Here is a 20,971-nt window from a genome sequence, read left to right as displayed (position 1 = left end):
TCATACCCATCAACAGAATTTGGCGTAAGATGTCCTTTTCCATGTTTTTATTTTTAATTATCGTGGGTTAAATAACTTTATCCAGGTTATTCCCTTGTATTTTGTGTTTATATTAAAACAACTACATGGAAAAGTTTAAAAAAAAGATAAATGTATAAAAAAACAATAAGTCAAAAAAAAAATCGGTAACATAATAAAAATTATAATACAAAAACGTAACACCTAAAATAACTGAAAAAAAGATTTAACCCAGGATAATCAAGAATCAAAAATGGAAAAGGACATATTACAACAGATGCCGATGATGGGAGTAGAGTAAATTCCCGAAACATCCAAAAAATTAAAATACAAGATTTNTAACATACATGGAAAAGCTTAAAACACGAATTATAAATATAAGAAAGACAATAAGCCTAAAAGAAATTTATAAGAATTAATACTATTAATACATAGTAAAAATTATTTTCCATTATATCAAAAAGGAGAATAACAGCACACACACACACACACACCCACACGCGCGCGCGAACACGCACACACTACCCACCAAAGGCACCGCCAAACAAAGATAAAGCCGACATCCGCACGCCTCCCCCACGTCATTACAAAAGATTTAACATAATCATACAGAAACACTGAAGATTGCGATACTAAAACATCTCTGCCAGGCCCTGTTAAGATAGGCAAAACAAGATGATCGGTAAGCATCAAAACAAAGGTTCATCACCCTCCAGACCACAGCAGCCAAACCTGGGTGCTTTACCTCCACATGGTGAAAAACCCGAACAATACTATTTCCGCTGTAGAGTGTACATTTTAGTGTACACAACGCTATATACCGGTTCTATCAAATAAGAGGAAACAAAAATGATCGTGAGCTAGTATATGGCAGTTTCAATTATTGATGCCAATCTTTTCGGAAGAAGTTTTCAGGGATTCTGCTTACCGTAACACACGACTGTAGGATGTAAAATGTTGGGTAGGCTTGTAGGGTTTTGGGATCATTTTAATCGTGGAGTATTTCCGCAATATTGGAAAGTAAGTTATTCTATGTAGAGCATCATGAATGGATTTCGAAAAATCCATAATAAATTTTCGTCAATTTCTATAGTAAGTTGCTGAATTAGTCATGTCCTGGGGGCTTTCGGGAATGTTTGAAACGAACAATTTTTGTAATAACAATACTTTTTTTATGGGTGAACGTAGATTGTTCAACTTAAACATTAATGAAGGTTGGTCAGAGTTATTCAACAATAAAAAATACATTTATACACATTATTAATTTTTTTTATACTGAATGGCTTATTTATTAATGGTTAAGTGTCTCTATTAAGAATCATGTTTTCAACATTTAATTTATTAAACCCAAAAAACCTACTGGAACTTCACCCTTTTTATTGGAATAGGCCAATAAATTTATATATACTTTGTTGTGAAATCCAGTTGGTGACAAGAGTTAGTGGTTTTTTTGTGGTAACGAAGAATAATCGGTTACACCCATCTGATTCTGGCAATTAGCTTTTTGTTGGCAAGGTTTTGTTTGAGTGTGCAACCAGGCGGATGATCAACATCCTGCCACTGACCCGTTGAACATTTGTGAAGTTCAATATTTTCTCACGTAGGTCACGTGATTTTTTATGTTAATTTTTCGGGAATAAATTTTGATTTTTAATTTTAAACTTACACGGAATGCGTTAAAAACCTACATAGTTTTTAAACAAAAAAAAACAACAAATTGCTGAATTAAGTATTTAAAAGTTTAAAATGGTTCGAGATTGATAAATATCAACTGTTATTGTAATAAATTATCTGTAAAAATTAAACTCTAAAATTATCTATGGTGTATCGAGTTATGGTATGATATGGTATGGTATGGTGATAAGGATACTAGGAAGCAGGGCTTGTACTCCCCAGGTACTCCAGCCTTCTGGCTTATCGTACCTTCCTAGTTCCTTATCCTTCTCCTTAGAAGTATCAGGTCATTGAGAGTCGCTGCTACAGTTTCATTCCCTAAGTTTTTTCGTATGTTATGTTGACTGTCCGTTGAGTATTGCTTCGTATTCAAAGATGATATGGGTGGCTGTTTCCTTCTCCTCATTACATAATCTGCAGATGGGATCTTCGTTTTATATGCCCATGTTGTATAGATGTTTTTTCAGATACCAGTGACCGGTTAGTAGTCCTATCACTCCTCTGAGTTTAGCCCTCTCCAGTTGCAGCAGTGATTTTGCCAGTCTTGGTGTGGGTTGTTTCATCATAAGTATACTATGTCTAGCACCGGTAGAGTTTATCCAGTTCTCCTTTTGGTTTGTTTGGATCCATTCTGCGAAGGAGGATTCTATAGGTGTAGCGAGTTAGAAATTTGTCATCTATATTTAACTCTTGAATTATATATATAACGAATGCACCAAAAGTTTCTACTATGGGCAGTCAATTGCTATGTACAATTCCTGTGTTACAGTAAGGCCAACTACGCTATGAATGTCGCGGAAGGCACAACCACTTTACAATATCTAACTTTTTTCTATTATTTTCAATATTCCTAAGACAGATCCTGGCGATTTTATGATTTTTTTGGGTTGAATATTTTCACAGCGACTTCTTGATTAAAAAATAAGTTGAAAACATTAGAAGAAAACCAAAGGTATGATCATAAAGTTGCATATTTTTGAAACAGGAACTTGAAGGGACAAGAGAGTGTTAATTAAAATTACAAAAATTGTAGGAAACCATAAGGCACGACTATAAATTAATTAGGCAGGTATGTAATATGAAAAAATATGAATAACTTTGCAGTCTTGCGTGCAAATATATTCATAATTGGTTAAAGTGTAACCTTAATGTTCCTCGATTTTATGAAATAGGGAACTACACACTTGCAGCCCTTATAGTTAATAGATTTTTTGCTTTCTTGTAAGTTTGTCTCTGATTTTTTTAAAGTTGGTTTTAGACAGGACATATTTTTCATCTGGATTATAAAAACATTTTAAGTTTTTCCAACGTTTTACTAATTTTCAAGACTAATCTTTTGTGACCTAATCTAGCTGTGTTTCATAAATTAACTTTAAGCCAACTTTGTTTTAGATGTATATACGTATTTGGGGGAAAAAAGATCGTTCGTTAGTTTCTTTATTTAAAACATTTTTAATGTACATTATTGTTTATTGCTTTTAATTATAAATTTATAACAAAAAAGGATTTTTAGAGCAAAATATTTATAAGATTTTTTTAAATAACAAGACTAAATTAAGATTCTTTTCTTTTGCTAAAAATAAACTATCTACTTTATACATTTTCATTAAAACAAACATTTTATGCTATTGGGCTGTAACATATTAATTTATCGTCCTAGCTGTCCATAAAAAGATTAAATAAAATTAGAAAATTATGAAAAATCTTTGTAACTGACCGTAGCCAGACATTCTTTTTGGCGATGAACTGACAAAAGTCCATTTGCAAATCGTACAGCAATACGAAATGCTGCTCAATAAACAGTAGACAGAGTAAAAATTCCGTCATTAATTATTAGAGAGAAAGAGAGGAATGGAGGGAGGGAGGGAGGGAGGGNAAATATAATTATAACAAGAAGCTAGGTTTGGAGATAGATAGATAGATAGGCAGATAGATAGATAAATATATTGATAGAGAGAGAGAGAGGGAAGGAGGGAGAGGGAGAGAGAGAGAGAGAGAGAGAGAGAGAGAGAGAGAGAGAGAGAGAGATTTGTATGTGATACCCATCGGGTAAAAAAAAAGCAACGTAAAAAGGAAAAACATCGGATATTTGATTGACCTCAAAGGTAAGAGTTTAGTTCTCGTCAATTCAGACAAAATAAATAAATTTCACATCAAAAGCAAAGTTGTAGAAGTTACGTTTTAATACAATTTTATATAATCTACGCTTAAACAACTGACTCAGAATATTTGATTTCATAAAAATTGTATTTTTGTTACTCTTGCGAACATGAGGGAAGCTTCCTTTTAGCTTCTTCAAAAAACTTCTTCTTCTTGGTTTTTTATTATTAAATTGCGTGTCCTTAACAAATTTTCTTTGGAAAATGGTGCGGGTTATCAAATTAACTTCATTATCTTTAATTAACTATTAAGCCATTTAATAATTAACAAGACTGCTGTTTCTTCAATAATCCGCACCCATTGTCCAATGATCAAACCAGCCAAAAAATTCTTCCCTAACTCGTTAGAAAAATATGATAAGCTTGGAAGATATAGCGTAGGGTTCTTTCTTAGCAATTCACACAACAATTCGTACACCCGCAAACAGTTTTCTTTTAAACGCACAACTTTATTTACTTGGTAACTTCTTCCGTAAAAAAACATATGAGGTCTTCGCTTCATATGACAAGAAAAAATAAATAATTATAACAATTACATAAAATTAAATCACATCAGTATAATATTTACATTAGCCTAGACAAATTCCAAACAGGTAAGTATTTACAGTAAAATTTACGATTTAGTCAGGAGAGAACCGATGTATCCTTATTATAGGGATGGGTACCGTCAGCTCGATGCAGGGCAAATATTGTTCAAGCACATTGTGCGAACAGAAAACCGGCCAAGGAGAGTCAGCGTATTTTTTTAGGGACATGAAACTAGTCCAGCACAATTTAAAACATCCGAAAATCAACGTTGAGCGTCTAATGTTGAAGCACAATCCATCGTATATTCCATTTCTGCCAACACCGAATCAGCGATGTAACGCGTTTGTAGACAGGCCGTTATTCAATTCAAATCTGTGAGTACTGATGATGTGTTAATTACCCCCTAAGATTAGATAAGGGAAATTGTTGAGTGAGGACGAGTCCATCCGCTGGGATGTATCAAAAATGGTTTTTGAATCAACTTAGCTGTCCATCAAAATTAAAACACTAACGGATTCTTGCCATGGTACCAGAAATCTTTCTAGGCTTATTGTTAGTATCCGTCTGAAAAGTCATGCTGAACTTTAAACAAAAAACTATACATTGAGAAATATATAAAGCTAAAAAGCAGCATACAATTTAGTAATTTATCCACTCTCATTTTCAAATAGTTTAAACAATTTTAACACATTTCCTACTTACTATAAATTGAATTTTATAGTTTATCCTTGTAGCACTTGTTCTAAATTGAAATCGTCTTTTGCAGGATTTCTGATTCTTCAAGTAGGCTTACGTTAGCATGGCAAGGTTCCGGTGATCCCCCTTTTCTATGAAAAAGACAAAATCATACACCAACTACTCCTACAATTAGCAGCAAACTATCGGATTTAACTGTCCTTTGTTTTCGAGGCAAACGTAAGAAGCCATTGTTTAAATGATTGTAATCATCCCAAACACACGTACACTGTCATAATACACACACTTTAAAATTTTTCTATTATGTCTATGTGTATGGTAGTTTTTAATATTATCCTTATTTTCCATCTTTTTATCTTACAAATCAATACTGATTTTTATCAGACTGGTTTGGAACATTATTCAAACTGGCTAGCAATAGATACTGAGAGGTTTAATATGATTATAAGTTTAATAGTTTACCTTTAATGCAAAAAATACAGAAGGGAATTCACAATAACAAGCAGTCAATAGTATCATCGAAAAGAGAAAAATAATAAGACACAACCAAATTTTTACATACACTTTTTGAAATCAGCGTTAAGTTTAGAAAACAGCTGTGGGAAAAAATTGGATTGATACAAAAGTAATGTCGGTTTTATGTTAGCATTATATAATAAATACGGTTATTAGCTTATTTGTACAGGTTTTAACAAAGCTGATCATTATGATTTCAGTGTGTAAAGCAGAGCCGAGAAAAAATCGATCGATTGAATATTATCGTATTATAAAGCGTTTTATTTTAAATACATTTTCAACAAACTATTATTTCATACTTTATTTTGTTGGTCAAGTAGATAATTAGATTATATTACATAGATTAAACTGTATGATCATTGAATAAAGTTTTTTGTCGAAATAAGGAGAAACTACTATTTCTTTATTTTTCTTGTTGAATTTTACTGTACAGAAACAATTTTTGACTTACTGCTTTATATTTGTTGAAAATCTTCAGTCATATTGGTAGTTCTGAATGTGGTATTACAGGCTATTCTGTTATTTAAATACTATGGATAAATTTTGGTTCAACTAAATTTAGCTTGACCATTACCAAACTGTATTCTATTGAATCGTAATTTAATAGCTGGATACATCGTTTTAATATATTTTAGATCTATGCCGCTGTGAACGTACTAAATTTAGTGTAGAGTACTATGATTTATTTAGTTTCTATTTCAATTGCCGTTAACATGTTTAGTTTCCAAAACATTTTTTTTCTTTATCTAAGCTTTAACACATTTGCTTTACCATCTTCGCTCTCGCTAATAATTGAATAAGTAATACGTAAACCAGGTATTAAATTTTATAGCACCCTTTCATTTAATTAATAAAAAAGACATTACTTAACGTTAAATTCAATAATTTCCTAAGAAAAATTGTAATTTTAAATTGATTTATATATTCGCAAAAATGTGAACTTTACCATTTACAAGTCTGTACTTTGTCGAGTATTAAACTTTAAAACTTATTTATATTTATAACTTCTTCGGCTTGTTAAAATTTTTAAATTTGACTTAAAATTATAAACAGTAAGTTTCAACTGAGGATAACTTAATTATTAAACTTAAACATTTAAACATATTACTTGTTACATGGTAAAACATATACCAGAGCTGATTTAGTATGTGTATTGCCCGTTGGGCGAATCAGATAATTTCCATTTCACGGCCATACCTGTGGTGAAGTTATCGGTTCATCCCATGGAATATTTCACTTTATTTATATCACACTCATTGGCTTTTGAAATCTTCGTACAATTTCAGATGGCAACCGAAATCGTCCACGACGATGAACGATGACGGGAAAATCTTGGATCGATGGGAGGCGATGAGAAATAAATCGCGAACGAAACTACCATTTGTACAAATGAGAAGAGGTGAACAATGTCTAAAGATTCCGTTGTAATATACAAAACAACAGTGGACGTTAACTAAAATATATATTTACTTAATTAACGATAAGTTGAATTTTAAAAATAACACTAAGAAGTGACGATCGCTTCTTATGATCGATCTATTTCAACTTCCATCTTCTAACTCAGTGTTCTGGTACTCAAATAAATAAATACAAATGTTTTAAAAGTTTTCGTTTTATTTCAATTAAAAAATTAACCACAGTCAAAACTGACTGATTAATGGTGAATGATTCGCTCATTCTGGTTGTTATGATCCGATTGAGAGATTAGACTCAATTGGTCCAATGTTTTGGATCGGGATGTACTGAGGAATGATTTTTTGAATGTCCCTCCTGGCCCTGTTTATGGGAATGTTGGCATCAATGGGTCCAATGCTATGGATTGGGATGTACTGGGGAATAATTTCTTGGATGTCCCTCCTAGCCCTGTTTATAGGAATGCTAGCATCAATGGGTCCAATGCTTTGGATTGGGATGTGCTGAGGAATAATTTCTTGGATGTCCCTCCTGGCCCTGTTAATGGGAATGCTGGCATCAATTGGTCCAATACTTTGGATTGGGATGTGCTGAGGAATAATTTCTTGGATGTCCCTCTTAGCCCTGTTTATGGGAATGTTGGCATCAATTGGTCCAATGCTTTGGATTGGGATGTACTGAGGAATAATTTCTTGGATGTCCCTCCTGGCTCTGTTAATGGGAATGCTGGCGTCAATGGGTCCGATGCTTTGAATTGGAATGTGCTGAGGAATAATTTCTTGGATGTCCCTCTTACCCCTGTTTATTGGAATGTTGGCATCAATTGGTCCAATGCTTTGGATTGGGATGTGCTGAGGAATAATTTCTTGGATGTCCCTTCTAGCCCTGTCTATGGGAATGCTAGTATCAATGGGTACAATGCTTTGGATTGGGATGTACTGAGGAATAATTTCTTGGATGTCCCTTCTAGCCCTGTCTATGGGAATGCTAGTATCAATGGGTCCAATGCTTTGGATTGGGATGTTCTTCGGAATAGTTTCCTTGATATATTCGATGGGGGCCGGCACACTGGCAACTGCCCCAATAATTGCCAGAATAACCTGAAAAAAATGCTATATGAATATTTTAAAAAATACAAAACAGTTAGACTGAATATTTCTATTCTACCACAAACTTTAAATGCTCGGCAAAAATAAGTGATGAGGTGGTATTTTATTTGATAAAATATGTACATCATTGAAAAATTAATGGTTGGTCTAATAAGACCAGTTTTAATAAATAAATTTAAATATATATTTCTGCAATTTTTCTGTCGCTGGTAATGAATCAGAACGTCTTTTATTACAAGTGTGGGAAGTTCAACATTTTTATACTAATATTTAGGTTTAAAAAAAGTCTAGCTGGCTTAGATGAATAGAGCCATTATGTCTCTTGCTGTCTGGTCATTATCATCTCTCGTTCCGCTTATTGTCGTTGTACGGCCGATCACTGATAATGGCGTGAAATCGGAACGCATCAAACTAAAAAACTAAGAGCGAGAAAAGGCGTGCCGTGCCATACAAGGAGAATATCGGATATGATCAAACAGGCAAAAAGTGCTCCTACGGAGGCTGGCGATTCGGTCCAATCAGCGTTCAATACCACTCCAGAGCAATAGTACAATACGATCAAACAACATCATAGACATAAGTAAAAAACAACAAAATTTATACATCACACAGGTACGAGCAAAAAAGTGTTTTTTTAATTAATGAACATGAAAATTTACAATAGTTTTCAACTCTAGATAAAATTTAACGTATTGTCAAAAATGCTTGTAAGAAATAAAATTAACATAATGATGGGTACTATCATTTTGAGGTATATATTGTGACGCACATATGACAACAAAAAATGAACTATTGTGTCATGGCAACGTTAAATTTTTAAAAATAATTATAGCATTATCAAAGATAATGGAAATATAATATTTGTTAAGTTTTTCGTATCAAAGGAAATACATATTACTTAATTTATCATTTGTTTAAAATAGTTTCAGTCATTAAAAAAGTTAGAGGAAAATTATGGTAAATTCACAAAAACTTAATATGTAAATATTAAGTTTGTGTTATTAAAAAATGGACTATTTGTCTCTTTAATTTAAATAAGTTGAAATTTTAGGTTAGGTGAGTTTTAAAAACAAAGTAAGGTATTATAGACAGCATACATCCATTTGGTTTAATTCACACAAGTACTCAAGTAATTTTGTATCAAATATCCTAGAATATATTTTAAAATATTTTTTTAAGTTTTATATTTCTATTTTGCTTTTTTTTAAATATTTTTCTGAGATATCATCTTCGTCAACCGAAAAGTGTTAGTCGTGAACACTAATACTGTGTAAATATGTAATACATGAAATTTTAATTTAGAAACATTTCTGAAATGTAGAAGTATAAAGTAATTTTTATACTTTGTTGAATGTTGACTGCACACAATTATGCACAATCTGCAATTTCAAAGTCAACGAAACTTTGGCACACATAATATGGGAGTGCCCAATATATTCGTCGTTAAGAAAAAAATATTTACAGAATTGTTTAAAGAATGCACCACAACTGTACAATAGTGACGAAAAATTAATATGGCTACTAAATGGAAGCTGGGATAAAGAAAAAATAAATGATTTATTTGATTTTATATTGGGTACATTGAAGTTGAGAGCGTTTGTGTTAGATGAATGATGCAATCTGCCAAAGGTTCTTTATATGCCCATAATATGTTCTATGTTATTGTTAAGTATCTATATCAATATATAATTGTATAATTTTAATAAATAAAAATTAATAATTAATTATTTTTTAAATTAAAAATTATATATATTGTTAATTGTGTTGCACTGTACATATGGTATTCTACTGTAGTTATTTTTGACATGGATAAAGTATTGTAATTATGTAAAAATATGTGAGAAAACAAAAGATGCATCCCTTTTATATAATTTGCATGCATATATATATAATGCTAAAATACAATGAAATATTCTATTCTACTTTGTTGAATGTTGAAATATTCAAAGAAATAACGAGTACCCTTCTTTAAAATGACCTTTGTATGTGGTGCTTTGACAATCTACTTACTGAAATATTATAATGGTTTCAGGCCATTAACCAAGAAAGAAATACAATTTTAGAAGTTTAAACATTGTATAATTATTCTTCATAGGTTTGGTGCTAATAATATATGAGAAATATTCACAGGACCACTTCCGATGACAAGGAATTGCCGAAATGAATCGTACAGATTGAAGCAACTAGGCTAGACAGAGTATGATGATAAAAAATAATGTGTGTGGTGATTAGTGACCGTAAATCGATATTTATTTAGAAATCGTGAGATACGGTCTGGTGTGATGTAGGTTTCAGAAAAACATTTTCTTTATCGTGCCAACGTTTCGATCTTTATTGAGATCATCTTCAGGGCCTGGGATTTACAAACATTGTTTACATATTACAATTACATTTTGGATGTGGAAAAGTGAATTTATTCAATGCAAAATGTTTTTCTGAAACCTACATCACACCAGACCGCATCTCACGATTTCTAAATAAATATAAAAAATAATCAAGTTACAACCAAATATTTTCCTGAAAGAGTTCTTAATTTTTTCTATCCTGACACTAATCATCATGTACTGCCAGTCATCGTCTAGCTGTTATTATTTAATAATACAGAAATGCAGATAAGGTTTCATTACGTGCATAGATTATAATAGTATTTTGCCGCGCTTTTTACTTAAAAGTAATATGTAATAAAATATTCAAAGCAACCTGTGGAGTAGGTGTGTTGGAAACTTACCAAGAGCAACATAGTTGGTTGGTTCGCTTACAGTCTAACTCTGCCAATCCGGAGGATCACCCCTGGTTTTATACACCACCGGTGACTTTTTTTTTTTACAAAAAATAAATAGCGTCTGGTTTAGGGGAGGAGGGATATTAGTGGGCGCCGTTTGAATCAAACAAATACAAGAAGATCTGGATCCAACCTCTAGAAGGTAGGACGATAAATCGGCAAAAAGAAGTGCTAAGCCCTCTCTAAGATCCGTTCTGCATATTTTTGTAAACATCTGGCGGGATTCGGCCATGTTTTCAAGTAGTCATTCTTTTCCTATTGGGCGGATGGAGTGAACTTATATAACGATAAACTGACGTAGCATTGTAATCAAATTTTTATTTATTTTTTCCTTAAAAAAATTATGAATTTACCTTTCTAAAGTTCAAGTGGTCGTTGACCCCATAACCGTCGTAAAATACCGGTCTCCTGAACAAATTCTTCAACTACAAATATATAAACATTTTAAAAAACTCATTTTTATTGTTATCTTTTATTAATTTCACAAGTGTATATGTTCGAACGCACAAATTTTATTCCATACTGCAAACGACCATTGCAGAGTAACAAATAGAAAAAAAAAATCCTTGTTTTGTTCGTACCTGTTTAATCTTCAACTGCAAATTTAATCTGCTAAACAATCATTTTTTTATGGTACGGTTTATAATATGGTCAAGATGACATAGCCTATATAAAAACTTTATATCTATATACTATGGCCAGCACCATCCCCCTACTATATCAAGAAATTATCACTACCTCTATGAATTATATTACATTTTAGGTTTAAATTTTTACAACAGTACGTCCATCAACATGATTATTTATTTTTTAAAAGCATGATATTCAACAAGATTCAAACAAAGGAGTTATTAATAATCAATCATTGATGCCACCAGTTACAAAGACGGTGCCGGCTTCAGCAGTTTGTTTAAAAAGTTAGTATGATCGATTATTATCGATAATAAATTATATAGATAAATGATGGAATACGGCGACGTCAAAACTTTGAGAAACTTACTTTGAATCTACGATTTCCCTCAGTTTATTAAAACCGGATATAAATGACATATTAAACAAAAAAATGTACACGACATGTATGTTCAAGCTTTTGATGTTGATTTCAAATTAAAGTATGAAGTTCAAAAAAGTGTTGGAATAAAATTATATTTATGTAAGGGCAATTTCGTACTGATGAATGTGGGATTCGTGCTTTACATAATTTCATTTATATCACGTACTTTCCGTTCTTCTTCACGTTTTATTAGAAAGGGATTTTCAAATTTTTGAGTTCCACCTCGACCAATTTGGAATTTTTTTATTTTTCTCCCCTACTTGCTTTGTTAGGAAGGCCTTTTTGAGCTTATCTACGCTCCTTCTCAACCAATATGAAAGGTGTTTTAAGATCCTATGCAAATTTTATTGCATGCAAATTTTTAAGTTTTTAAAATTATTATCATTTAATTCACGTATTGTTGCTAAACCTTTTTCGAACCATTCTAAGGTCCTTCTCAGCCAATAGGAAGTTTTTTTAAAATCCATTTTCATTAATTCATGTTTTCTTTAAAAGGGATTTTCCAAACCTTTATGAGCATATCATAAGCCAATTTAGATTTTGACTTTTCCTCTTCATAATTAGTTGGGATGTCTTTTTTGAGTAGTTTTAGCCTCTTAGGGTTAGATTTATGTATCCTTTGATCTTTTTCAAGTATTATTAGAAAGATCCTTTTGAGCTTCTCAGAGATCCTTCCCTCCAATTCAATATAGCTATTTTTTAACCATTTTTTCTTTATTTCTCGTTTTGTTAAGAAATTCTTTTTGACCTCCTTTAATCTCCTCCTTTGACTATTTCTCTATTTCTATTTCTCGGTTTAGAGACATGTCTTGGCTGTGATCTTTCATCTTTTTTGAACTCCTCTAAGCGCCATCTTTGCCGATTTTCAGTTATTTTGATCCTTTCGCAATAATGAATGAATATAAAAAACTCTTTAAAGCTCAGTAAAGCATTTCTAATTTAACAGAATATTTATGTTGTTGATCAATATTAAGCTTTTCTTACAAAATTTATTAAAATATGTAAAAAGGTGGCTATCAAAAGATTGATCTATTAAATTGAAAGTGATGCTTATTGAATTTTATTCACGCATTTGCGCAATTATTATATCAAATTTTCAACTACTCTGTGTCAATTCACATAACATTTTGACTTATTGAGTAAAAAGATGTTTAAGAACAAGAAAAGAAATTTTTATGATTTTGTTTTAACTACATTGCCTGAATTATATTCCAAATGGCCAGATGTTTGTAAGGAATAGGTCAACTTGATAAAAATAACCAAATACAAATTATGTAATATACCATAATAACATATATTATTTACAACTTCTATTATCAATTTATTGCATTTCTTAAATTATTATATATTTTTTAGGATTCTGATTATTTTTTAACATCTTTGTTTAAAAGCCACCTGGCTGGTTGGATGAGTTCTTTCATTCTAAGACCGTTTAATTTGTAATTAGAGAATACATTTAGGCTAAACGAACTTTGACGATACTTTTTCCGGTAACAAATTAGTAACTACAATTATCAATGTCTCTGCTGTTGGTCATTATTCCATTTATATAAACATATTGTGTCATTTAATGGTAATTATTGATCAATTCAATTAATTGTTTAAAAATGACCAACATTTTTCCACAAGCCTAAAATTTTTTTTCATCATCAATTTTTAAGGTCGATCTTGCCATTTTACGGGCGTTGACTTCACCATAGGCCTCCCACTTTGGCCATTTTATGTTGTCATTCATGGATTTTTTGTCATGCCTGGGCTTTGGAGTGGAAATAAAATAAATAAATAAACGAAAGGATTTTATAAGTGTTTAGTGCCCAGGTAAGTGCTTTTCAACGATTATTTTTACCACTTAGAATTATAGATTCAAATAACAGCAATGCAAATTGGTTACAATAGTAATAATATACTGGCCGGTTTTCCGTGTTGACAATACAGTGTTAAGTATATAGAACCGGTTGGCCTTTGTATTTAGATTTTTTGTTATTCGATATTTGAGATCAATGAACCAAAGGTAAATTATAAAATTGTACTATCTTGTTAGAAATGATGTTTTATTGTAAATATCTTTGTTGAATTTTTTTAAGGTTTTCCTCTCATGACAATGCAAATGAAACATACTAATAAAGAACGAATATGTCGTAGATGAATCGGAAAAAATTTCATTTTTCTCTCATGTCATTAGAATGGTAATGTTAGAAGAATAAGTATTATTAGAAAATAATCTTCAGTCTACTTCAGAGAGAAGAAGAGGCTCGGTTATCAAGGCTAAAGAGGTTTGCCATTTGAAGGAACTTGGTTATCAGCCGTGGTTACCAAACTCGTTAAGGGATAAAAATGTAAAAAGGTCATTGTTTTGAATTGCCTTTTAAAGCACATGCTGTATTTTTAGATTAATAATGTCAGAGGTTAAAACAACCATTAAATCTATGGGTGGACAGATCGTACCAAAGGAAAACCACTGTTAAGTATAAGAAGTGATTTTGAGCTGATTAATTTGTAAGAAACTATAAGTTTCAAGAAAGATGAACTGAAATAATCTGATTCCGATGGAAATATGGCTAACATTGCAGCTGAATTTGTAGGTAATTCTATAAAAACTAATAAAATATTTTTGGTACGTCTCGATCATTAATTTTTCCTATTAAACATTATTTAAAAGACAAGCATTTGTGTTAACGAATAAATAAATTGAAAAACAAAAGATATTAATCTTGCGTTAATACCATTCTTATTCAATAGTACAGTTTTAAAAATATTTACAAAACTTTATACTTTATAACTAAACATTATACTCTTTGTTCACAATTCTAGTAAAAATTTTAAATTATTAAATGAAAATATTTCGTTATTTTGACTGTCATTTATCCAATATTGTAGGAATTATTTTATATTATTAGGAAAGTATTAAGCAATAAAGAGATCTTTCATTCTTTTGTTTAATTGTCCTAACATTTTTCAAATTTACTTAATTACTTTGTTTCATTCTTAAATATAATTTATTAATGATATATTTTTTCAGAAATATCGATTTTTCTAACTTTCACTAGCTGAATAATTTTAGCGTGGATTGTCATAATACTACACTCATTTTCAGTCCAGTCCTTAAATATGTAAAGTAACCTTATTTTTATTATTAAACTCTTGCTTAAATAATGTAATAAAACCTGATAGAAAGAGTAAAACGTGTTTTGATCATGTTTTAATTTAAAAAGATTGTTCAAATTGGTTGAAATCAATCCGCTCCTCACGTAACCTACTGATTAGTGAAGTCCCTATCAAAATATTTTCTTTTTTAAAAATCTCATTCGGTGGTTTTTCAATCATATTTTACAACTTATGAAATCAACGATTTTCTTAAACTAGTGATGGATCTTGAAAATTAAAAAGTAAAATTTAAATTCAGGTTTTTAAAATTGTTAAATTGTACATGTAAATTTGGAAAACAATTCAAGAACCTAATACATTCGTTTCTAAAAACAGACGTTTAATTACAAACAACGAAGCAAGCACCATTTACTTTATCCTTATTTCTTTGTTCTATACTTACTTGGAAGTGGACTTTAGCTACTGTTATTTCTTGTTTTATTTTCCCCGAATATGCATACAGTTTTTATAATTGGGTACATAAATGTAACCAACTCGCAGAAAAACCAACTTTCACAAAGTCCCCTAACTTAAAATAAATAGAATTATTACGCTTGTGCCCACATCTAGACATACTTTTATAATCACTTTTATAATTATTGCAAAAAAATGTCTTACCGACGTAATTTATTTCAGTTCAACTTTGGTAGACGAGGGATCAAATTGTAGCTTTGCCCATACCGGTCATAAATATAGACGCGGTCGTAAATAGTAACCCTATTCGTGTATTGCTAAAATCTTATTCGAGGAAGAAGATGCGTGGATCAGATCCGATTTTAAAACCTAATAAAGTCAAATTGGGCTATTATCGACATTGTTTATTTAACTTCATTCCATCACAAAAATCACAGTTAAACATAAGAAAAAGTAAAAAAATTCAACAGCAACATTTAACATCAAAATTGAAGATTTTAAATGACGTCGCCTTCCAAGTGCTATCAAAAGGATTCTTGTTCTGGCAAAAGATCAAGACTTAACGAACAAGTTTTTTTCTGAACTTGAAACTTAGTCCGTTTGTGTTATGTCACAAAGGAAACCCACCCGGTATGGCGGTCGTGAAGAAAAATTACTCCCTGGAGAAATACACCTTTTGCACTTAAGATTCTATTACTCTTATACCACTAATGTAATATAAAAGCTCAAAGCAACAAAAATATAAAATCATTGTTTTAATTACTTTTTGGTTATCATGCTGTCTTTGTTACTTTGTTACTATATCATTAAAATTATTTCCAAATTGTCAGGATATTTTTTAATAGTGTTATTGATAAAATCTATATTTAAATAAGTAAATTTAAAGCCTGTAATTTATTATTTAATGAAGTTAGTAATAAAGGATTTATTATTTATTATTAATATTGTTGTTAACGTAAGTTATGAAATTCCTACTAAATAATAGTAATAATAATGATTGTGGTAGTCTATTTGGAAATGGTCGAACATATTGCCCCTGGCATATATTTAATTCTATTGAAAACACATTATTTGTTCAAAGTGCTTGAACATTAAATATTATGAAAACGTTAATTGTTTAACGCATTGGTAGAGTGTTGAAACTGTATTTTAAATCATTTATTTGAATATCTAAGGTTTTTCTGGACACCCAAAATGTCCACTCTTTTGAATATTTGCTTCTGTTTTTCAAGAACCAGAAAGCTAGCAAAATGGCTTAGTTTTTTACCACTATAAGTACATAGCGAAAAAGAAAATTTAATTTAGCTGAAACGAAAAATAAACAGGATTTTGAAAAAATGGCGTTTTTGATGAAAGTTTGAATTTTTTTCTTGGCTCCTCTTAATTTATTTAAAAATCCTTCCATCTGTTTGTAGTAGTACTGCATACCTAGTACCTACGGTAGTAAGCACTAGGTATAGTGGTAGTACCCACTACTATGTACGTACAAGTAAAAAATACCCAATTTTTTTTCGTTCTGAGAAAAAATGTCAAAAACTTTGAAAAACAGACGTACAGGAAAGCACGTTAGTGTGAAAAACAGAATTGTTCGATTTGAATTAAATTTTTGCGCAAAATTATATCCCGCGATTGAGACCTATTGTCAAAAAAGTTATCACCATTGATGTAGAACACTTTATCCGATAGTACAATTGTTTCATTTAGTTTCATTAGATTTTAATTGGTGTTTGTTCTGCCGATGACCTTTTTATCAGTTGTCGTATAGTACTGTTTTATTTCGTAATTAAAAAAGTTTTTCACGAAGCATAAGAATGTCACAAAACGATTGTTAATTTTGCCAATTTTTTAATGACACAAACACTAACCCGATCACTCAACAACTCCTCGACTCAGCAGAGAACATTTTATTTATCTGTCTATTTGAGGATGTTCATCTTGTTCCTCTTATTGTTCTAAAATGCATGAGTCTTTGGTATAACAATTTTGTAATTTCGATAAAGAGAAGTATTTTTTATTTGGGAGCTGGGATACGGTGTTATTTCACGCCATCCAAAATTCGTATGACCGAGACATACACCGAGAGGTGGACTCCTAATTTTACTGTTATTTTAAAAAAACTTTAAGAAGATACCAAACAATGCTGAAGGTAATAACTACAAAACTTGTGTGACTAGACAAAAGATGCCTTTTCTATAGGTAGATGTATAATACATGAAATACGGCTAAACCCCATTATTTTTAATTTCGTAATTAAATGGATGCGGAGGAAAAACGTCAAAAAATAAACGGTACATCTATTGTAAAGTTGTTTCTAAGAAGTATCTACTGTTTTGAATAGCAATAGTTTAGCAAAAGCTATTGAATAGCTCTCTTTTTTGAAGGTTTTTGACTAAGATTTTCATTTTCCTATTTTTATAATCCTGAAAGGTTTGTTATAATTTATAACTTATTTACAAACAATGTTTAAATTTAACAAAACATTTAGGATGTGAAAAAGTGAATTTATACAATGCGAAATATATTTTATATTCAAACAAAGTATTTCTACTCACTCAAAGTGTTTGTCTTCTGTGTAATTGTGCCATCCTTGCGTGTCGTGTTGAGAGTGTCAGTGAGATTTTGCTGTTTTTTGTTTATATATGTTTGGTTTTGAAGGGGTGGGGAAGGAATCAAATACTTTTCACATAGTCTAATTTTCCAACAATTTAGCTTTCCTTTTCCTATTTATCCCTGAAAGGATAATCTGGCCGAACTATTACGAAGACATTGTTCCCCTTTGTCGGCTTTTTTCACTTCAAAGAAGACGACGCCTTACACAAAATTGTATTTTATATACCGACTTTCTTCCCCACCCCTTCAAAACCAAACATATATAAACATAAAACAGCAAAATCTCACTGGCACTCTCAACACGACACGCAAGGATGGCACAATTACACAAAAGACAAACACTTTGAGTGAGTAGAAACACTTTGATTGAATATAAAAAATATTTTGCATTGTATAAATTCACTTTTCTACATCCTAAATGTTTTGTTAAATGTAAACATTGTTAGTAAATCCCAGGACCTGAAGATGATCTCAATAAAAGATCGAAACGTTGGCACGATAAAGAAAATGTTTTTCTGAAACCTACATCACACCCGACCGCATCTCACGATATCTGAATAACATAAAGAAGGCAGAGCGAGCGTGCCAACGATTGAAGAGGAGGACGGCTGAGACCTAAAGTGAGAGCGGAGCCACGCTGTATCGGAGTTACTTGTCAGTCGCTTGAAGTGCTAGAAAAAACAAAAAAAAAGGGTGCGATCTGATTGAGACTCAAAAACTGTTGGTGTTACCGTTACGTCGGCTGGTGTACCATTGTAACAAGGTTCAGGACATTATTGTTTGCATCCTCTCTTGAAGAAACGTTCTTGAAGGACAAAAAAAAAACAGTTTTTTGGCTTCAATTATGTCAAACATTTTTTTTACTTTTGTTTTTTCTAACACTTCAAGCGACTGACAAGCACCTCCGATTCCGCGTGGCTCCGCTCTCCCTTTAGGCCTCCGCCGGCGTCCTCTTCTGCCTCCTCAATCGTCGGAACCCTCTGCCTTCTTTTTGTTGTTGGATGACGCTTTGGCGGCCTTTACGAAATGGCTTGACGTAAGAATTATTTATTTTTTAATTAAATATGATGCTAAAAAGGTCCATAATATTATAATGGAAAATTTGGTTGCAAATACATAACACACTGAACATTTACAGCATTGACTTATACTTTCTTGAGAATTCTTTTTGAATCATTTCCGCTCTCTCATACAAAATCGGTTTAAAATATATTTCTGCACATGCCAGTAATTTTTCATGGCGTGTTATTAAATGTCAACGTTATTATGTAGTAATAGTTAATATTTTGGGATCCTTCCACTCTTGGAACATTCGATGCGCTCTGTCGCTTGATCCTGCAACCTGTTAGACGGTCGAGAGACGAACTATGGAAACAATGAAGCCACACATATAAATATACTGTGATATTCTAAAAATTAGAAAAAATACCTACAGTAATAACATTTTTATCTGTTCTTAACAAAAAATTAACAAAAATACAACTAGGTGTTCAAACGCTGTTTATATGCAAATAGAAAAATCGGTTCCATATTGGCATGAGTTAATGTAAGGTAAAGATCTGTTTAATTTTTTATTTTATTTAGCTATTGTTATATTTTTCTTTTAAAGTATTCAGTAACCAATAAAAAATAAAAATTATAACTATTGCTAGTATTTACTAAATCAACGAGTGTGGCCACTTTTTTTGCCTTTCAGTATAATTTTGCCCTATATTATTTTCTTGTCTTATTTAACAATAAACAATCGACTGAATTATATGATAACCTAGAAATACATACAGAAAAAAGACAAAAATTGTATTTAAAAAACTATGTAAGTTATTTTTTCCTCCGAATCTTTTAGGCAAGAACACGTCGATAAATTGTTGAACTGGGCTATTGCCGGCACCTCACATTTCTTCCACCTCACGTTTTATAAATTTATTTATTTTTTAATTTAATTTAATTTAATTTTTCTTTTTTAATTAGCTTTTTTGTAGGAAGTCTGGCAATCTTTCTGGTTGTGTTCTGGGACGTTATTTCTACATTTTTAGCCCTCCCACACGTGGTGAAAAGGCTCTGAAACTATCTCATTCACTAACATTCAATCCTAGCCTAGCCTATAGGCGGGTTTCAGAGTACTCGATATTCCTCTGAAGACCCGCCCTCGTTCACGCTAATAAATACATCCATACATTATGTACAATTAAAATTACAATTAATCTAAAACGTTAACCTAGGTGGTGGGTTTATGGGGTACTTGATATTCCACCATAGACCCACCCATGCATACACTACTATCGCACTAATAAATACATTCACTCAAACAGTAACCAATCATTCTGTATTTACAAATTAAAAAATGCGGAGCCACTGGCGCATTTAATATTACAACAGTGCCTCCGCCCATTCACTCTAAAAGATATTATAGCCTAATACTAACCTAAATCGGTGGGTCTGTGGAGTACTCGATATTCCTGCACAACCCACCCATACACACTCACTTTCGCGCCAATAAATACATTCTTTCTACCAAAAACACACAAAGAGATATCTATCCTAGTTTGGTGGGTCTGTGGGGTACTCGATATTCCGACCACTACCCACCCATACACTCACACATTCTCGCCAATAAATACACTCACTTCAGGAAGGGAAAATGAAACCACGTGTGGAGAAGCCTTAAAGGCGACCATATGCATTTATTTGCTTCAGATATTTAATTACTTTCTTGCTGTTGTCATTGCTGTGTTGCAAAACCTCTTTCAAGCTCGAGGAAAGGCCACACTTTGTTCTGTGCGGCACCAGTAGTTCGCATTCGGTTAGTAAATGTTTAACAGTTATTTGTGCGCCGCACAATGGGCATCTCCGTGGA

At 31.7% G+C, this 20,971-nt stretch overlaps 1 protein-coding gene and 1 long non-coding RNA gene across 4 annotated transcripts; one reads left to right on the top strand and one right to left on the bottom strand.

The window, feature by feature from the left end:
- The first annotated feature begins 4,338 nt into the window (after positions 1–4,338).
- On the top strand, positions 4,339–7,195 carry LOC106671073. 3 transcript variants are annotated; one of them, XR_001341163.1, is made up of 4 exons: positions 4,339–4,444; positions 4,507–4,753; positions 5,146–5,294; positions 6,878–7,195. It is a non-coding gene; the product is annotated as an uncharacterized LOC106671073 (long non-coding RNA). The 3 variants fall into 3 exon arrangements; XR_001341164.1 differs by lacking the exon at positions 6,878–7,195 and adding an exon at positions 5,792–5,877; XR_001341162.1 differs by lacking the exon at positions 6,878–7,195 and having other exon boundaries at positions 4,340–4,444; positions 5,146–5,376.
- LOC106671072 lies at positions 7,186–10,889 on the bottom strand. Its single transcript, XM_024227343.1, has 2 exons — positions 10,842–10,889; positions 7,186–8,104 (listed from the first exon to the last, which is right to left on the bottom strand). The coding sequence occupies exons 1-2, from the start codon at positions 10,851–10,853 to the stop codon at positions 7,277–7,279; spliced, it is 840 nt and encodes a 279-aa protein (XP_024083111.1). The 5' UTR covers positions 10,854–10,889; the 3' UTR covers positions 7,186–7,276.
- Between the last annotated feature and the right edge of the window lie 10,082 nt (positions 10,890–20,971).

Source organism: Cimex lectularius, unplaced genomic scaffold (assembly GCF_000648675.2).
Source record: "Cimex lectularius strain Harlan isolate CLEC.00 unplaced genomic scaffold, Clec_2.1 scaffold179, whole genome shotgun sequence".
In the NCBI taxonomy this organism is placed as follows: domain Eukaryota; kingdom Metazoa; phylum Arthropoda; class Insecta; order Hemiptera; family Cimicidae; genus Cimex; species Cimex lectularius.
The sequence above is the reverse complement of the archived record's forward strand: the minus strand, read 5'-3'. Positions and strand labels throughout refer to the sequence as shown.